Source organism: Durio zibethinus, chromosome 14 (genome assembly GCF_047325235.1).
Source record: "Durio zibethinus cultivar Kanyao isolate XHJ-2024 chromosome 14, ASM4732523v1, whole genome shotgun sequence".
NCBI classification, from domain to species: Eukaryota; Viridiplantae; Streptophyta; class Magnoliopsida; order Malvales; family Malvaceae; genus Durio; species Durio zibethinus.
The window spans coordinates 11075447-11080437 of record NC_143175.1 but is presented as its reverse complement, the minus strand read 5'-3'; the positions used below and the strand labels follow the sequence as shown (position 1 = coordinate 11080437).

Here is a 4991-nt window from a genome sequence, read left to right as displayed (position 1 = left end):
CATTGTTCCTCTTTTTGTAGTTTTCTGAAGACCATTGCTTCTGCAACCTGGCTGCTTCTTTTGTCTACGTGCTTATCGCTTAAGAGGCTATGAACACTCTCCACTGGAAAATGCAACAGGAAAGAGGAAGAATTTGGCAATGTCGGAGTGATTACCTTCTATTGAGTAATTGATATATGTTCTTATAACCAGTCCACTTCTTCAAGAAATAATAAAAATTTATAGCCACTTAAGCAAGAACCATATTGATAAAGGATGATGAATTACGCTAGAAGGCATTGTTTCAATAAGTATCATTTCTTATAAATTAATTGCTTTGTCTTTTTTACGCTATTGGGGAAGACAGCTAATTACTTCCATTGTCAATGCCGTCCAAGACAGTAGAAAATAGACAACATAAATTTTAGAATATTGTGACTGACAGCTTGGGGCCTTGAGACAGTCAAACAAGTAACCGCGACCTGATGACTTGGTAGCCTATCCTGAATCAGCTAATCATCTTTTGCCGTCAAAACCAAGTAAACTACTTTTCCAGGAAAAAAAACTTAAAACTAAATAAAAACAAATATTCTAATGACCTTACTTCACTTGTGGACAATATTTTTCAACCTAAAACACGCTTTGATAACTGATGTCAGAATATATTTATTTTCTTCGGATGAAGACATTCATGCAGTACTGTTTCCCAAGCCTAGCTGAACTCAAGTTTTGTTTCTATAAATTGTTATGGTTGGTCTGTAACTACATCCTACTCACGCAAGAATGGATTACCTGACTGGCCTTTCAGAGCCCTCTTCTGATTTAAAGCTACAATTCATATCCATAATTTTGGCAACTCTAGTTGCTGTTCTTGTGTGCTTCAAATTCATAGTCTCACCACTTCTAGGCAAGAAATTTCCACCAGGTTCATTCGGATTTCCACTTATTGGAGAGTCTATCAGCTTTGTCAGGGCACAAAAACAAGACAGGACTCCTGAATGGATTCTGAGCCGGATCAAGAAGTATGGACCAGTATTCAAGACATCGATCTTAGGTTCAAAGATGGTGGTTCTGACCGGCCAAGCGGGAAATCGTTTTGTATTCAGTGGCGGTGACAATGGTATTTCATGCAATCAACCAACTTCAGTGGTCAGGGTTCTAGGGAAGAACAGCCTTTTCGAGATGTCAGGGTCCCGCCACAAGCTTATTAGGGGTGCAATAACCAACTTTCTAAAACCAGAAAGCATCCAGCGGTTTGTTACCAAAATGGATTCACTGGTCCAGCAACAATTATTCAAGGTAGGAGAATTCAAGTAGATCCTGCTCTGACACCGAGTGTTTATCTGTTTATTCCCATTAATTGATTGAACAAAGTTCGGATTAGTTTTTCTATTTACTTTCAAAGAAAGTTCAAGTAACCTACTCTGTGATTTTTTGTTTTTGTTCCTATTGCTTATAAACAGGAACTTCATGGAAAGGATTCAATAAAAATAGCTCCACTAATGAAGAAGATAACATTCAATGTTACATGCAGCATATTTTTTGGATTAGCTGACGGCAAGGAGAAAGACGAACTTTTGACAGATTTTTCACTCACTGTCAAAGGAGTATGGGCAATTCCATTGGATTTTCCGGGGACTGTATTTCGTAGAGCAATGCAGGCTAGGCGCAGGGTCTGTAAGCTGCTTTCAAATCTAATAATGATCAGAAAAAAACAAGACGAGGAAGGAACTACGGATCCTGCTGATGATAACATTATATCTAGCCTCCTTGCCCTGAGGTGTGAAAATGGACAGCCTTTACTAGAGGAAGAAATTCTTGATATTTTCCTTTCCTTGATAATGGCTAGCCATGATACAACTGCAATTCTTTTGACCCTCTTCATAAGACACCTTTCCAGGGATGCAGAGGTATCAAGCAAGGTGCTTGAAGGTATAGACAAATTTCCCGTTAATTTTTTTGAATTTGGATCTTCTGATATATATATATATATATGTGTATGTATGTATGTATGTATGTATACAATTTGCCTGTCACAAGTAGCTTGATCTGTCTTGAACCTGTCATTTTATCATAGAACAAAATGAAGTCGTCAAGGCCATGAAAAGAAATGACGGAAAGCTCACCTGGAGTGAAATACAGATGATGAGATATACATGGAGAGCAGCTCAAGAACTAATGAGGGTCAATCCCCCAATGCTTGGCAGTTTCCGGCTAGTAACCAAAGACATTACCTTTGATGGCTATGACATTCCCAAAGGATGGCAGGTATAGTCACATTAGTTCAAAGTAATTTTTGTTGACTTGAAAATTAAGAAAAGTGTTTTCGTTGGTTGCAAATTTTTTATGTACGAAGTCCTAACTTATAATTTGTACAGATATTTTGGGTGGCTCCAGGCACTCACATGGACAGCAACATATTTGAAGATCCTGAGAAGTTTGATCCATCAAGATTTGAAAACTCATCGAAAGCATTCCCTCCATACACCTATGTACCTTTTGGAGCAGGGCCTCGAGTTTGTGCAGGAGTAGAATTTGCTAGAGTTGAAGCATTGCTGATAATCCATCATTTTGTAACAAAGTATAGTTGGACAGAATTGATTCCGAATGAGCCTATCACCCGAGAACCAATGCCATACCCTGCCATGGGACTTCCAGTCAAGCTTTATCCAAAAAACTGATATGTATAAATCCAAAATTTATAAATTTTAATGGGGCCTGGGGTTTCAGAATGAAAAAATAAAATCACGAGACACTTTGGTTTGATAATTAATTCTTTGAATAAAATATTTTAATGAAATGCGATTGTTTGATCTTAACTCTCTCTTTCCTTCTATTTGATATAGTTTGATCATAACTCTCTCTTTTCTTCTATTTGGTGCTAAGCTTAAGTTTGATTGTTTTGCAGAAAATAACTCTTTATTTTCAAAAGTTATTTTTGTATTTTTTTTATGTTTGTTTGACATAAAATTGATTGATCAACGAAAAATAAAATCATTTTTCTAAATTATCAAGCTCGTGAGTCTCGCTCAATTTAAGTCAAACCTTAAGCATATTTTTTAAGTTCAGATTTAATTTAACTTGACCCAAAATATTATTTTATTAATAAAAAATATTTTATTTAATTTTAATTAAAAATTAATATTAAAACTATTTTAATATTTTAATTTAAATATTTTTATAGTTTTAATCAAGTTGAACTTTGGATATAAATGTTTAAATTTGAACTGACCAAAAATAATATTATATTAATAAAAAGTAATTTTATTTTATTTTAATTAAAAAATTAATATACTAAAATATTAATATTAATGATTAAAGTTTTCTAATATTTTAATTTTAAATATTTGAATTTTGTATATTTTTAAAAATAAATATTTTTAATATTTCAATAATAAATAGTATTATATTATTATTTAAAAAATAAAAAACAAATATTTATATAGTAAATATTTTTATTATTTTAATAATTAATATTGTTCAAAATAATAATATTGTTTTAATAATATAACTATTTTTAATCATTTTTTAATATTTTTTAATTTAAAATATATTATTTTTATATTTTATGGACAAATGTATTTATATTACTATTTTATTAATAAATATAAATAAACAATACACTTTTATAATTTAGTAATAATTATTTTCAATATAAAATATTACTTCAATAGTAAATATTTTTAAAATTTAAATAATAAATAATATTAAAATATTATTACATTAATGGAAATAATATTTCAAGAAAAGTAATACTATTTTAAATATTTTAAATTATTAAATAAATATTAATAATTTAATATTAAATATTATTATTAAAATACATAATAATTTTAATAAATAATTTCAAATATTTAATAATTATGTTAATATTATTTTTATGGAAACCACTTTTTTGTTTAGGCTTAATGTGGTTATTGTAGGTTTGTTATGTCTAAGAACAATATTAATTATTTTGTACACTTTAAAACTATTTTATTTAGATAAAATCTTACAATTTATATTATTATAGACATAGTTTGTAACTTTTGTAAGACTATTTTTTATAAAAATAATATATAAACTATTTTATTATATTCTAAGTTTGTAGGATCTTGTTATAATGATTTTATTGTGTTGTATTTTTTAATTATTAATTGTTATTTTTATATTTATGACATTTATTATTATTATTATTATAGATAAGTATAAAAATATTATTTAAACAGCATTGTGAAGAACATTATTTTGATAAAAATATTGATTTTCAAAAAAATGTTTAAACACCAAAAAATATTTTTTTACAAAATTATTCAAACAATAAAAAATATCAATTTTTCAAAAAAAAAAAATCAGTTTTTGAAAATTATTTTAAAAATTATTTTAAGAAATGGAACTTTAACTGCAAGATATTAGGAGCCTAACATGATCACATGCATGTCACATGTGAAATAAAAAAATTAAACAAATTTTAATGCAATCTCTGATTAGTTAAGAATATTAATAAAAATTATTCTTCTTCTAAATTGTTCTGGCAAATGGATGAGGGATGGACAAAGGAAAGGATTGGGCCAGCGAGATATGAAGGATCCGGCGGCACATATAGACCAGCGACCGACCGACCGACCGGCCCCTCCCCTCTCTCCCACCACCCCCCCCACTTTGCCGAACTTCTCGCACAGATATGGGCAAGGTGAAAAGAAATTTAAAAATGAGGTTGCGATAGTAGCTAAGCTTCAGTATCGAAATTTTGTGACGCTACTGGGATTTTGCTTATTTACGAATTTGTGTCCACAGAAACAGGTTCAGGATTTATATTAAATAGGGACAATTAATATAAATAATATTAAAATATAAATACATAAATATAAATTAACTCAAATGTATAAAAAATTATTTTGTTTATACATAAAGATAACAAATTATAATTATTTTTTATGAGTTTCGTACTGTGAAAATAAAATTTTTAAATATTATCTCTTTTAGTGAGATGATAATTTAAAATATTTTTTCATAATTTTAGATTTAATGAA

General features: G+C 29.2%; 1 protein-coding gene across 1 annotated transcript; it reads left to right on the top strand.

The window, feature by feature from the left end:
* Positions 1 to 690: 690 nt before the first annotated feature.
* On the top strand, positions 691 to 2839 carry LOC111294779 (taxane 1-beta-hydroxylase-like). The gene is made up of 4 exons (XM_089742895.1): positions 691 to 1278; positions 1443 to 1911; positions 2057 to 2247; positions 2358 to 2839. Exons 1-4 carry the CDS (start codon positions 763 to 765, stop codon positions 2658 to 2660), a joined length of 1479 nt encoding a protein of 492 aa, XP_089599021.1. The 5' UTR covers positions 691 to 762; the 3' UTR covers positions 2661 to 2839.
* The last annotated feature ends 2152 nt before the right edge of the window (positions 2840 to 4991 follow it).

What these genes read in the sequence shown, in the direction of transcription:
- LOC111294779 (XM_089742895.1), top strand. Translation starts at nt 763, where the DNA reads ATGGATTACCTGACTGGCCTTTCAGAGCCCTCTTCTGATTTAAAGCTA. An exon ending in ATCAAGCAAGGTGCTTGAAG is followed by an intron (nt 1,912 to 2,056) that starts GTATAGACAAAT and finishes ATTTTATCATAG; the next exon opens with AACAAAATGAAGTCGTCAAG. An exon ending in ACATTCCCAAAGGATGGCAG is followed by an intron (nt 2,248 to 2,357) that starts GTATAGTCACAT and finishes TAATTTGTACAG; the next exon opens with ATATTTTGGGTGGCTCCAGG.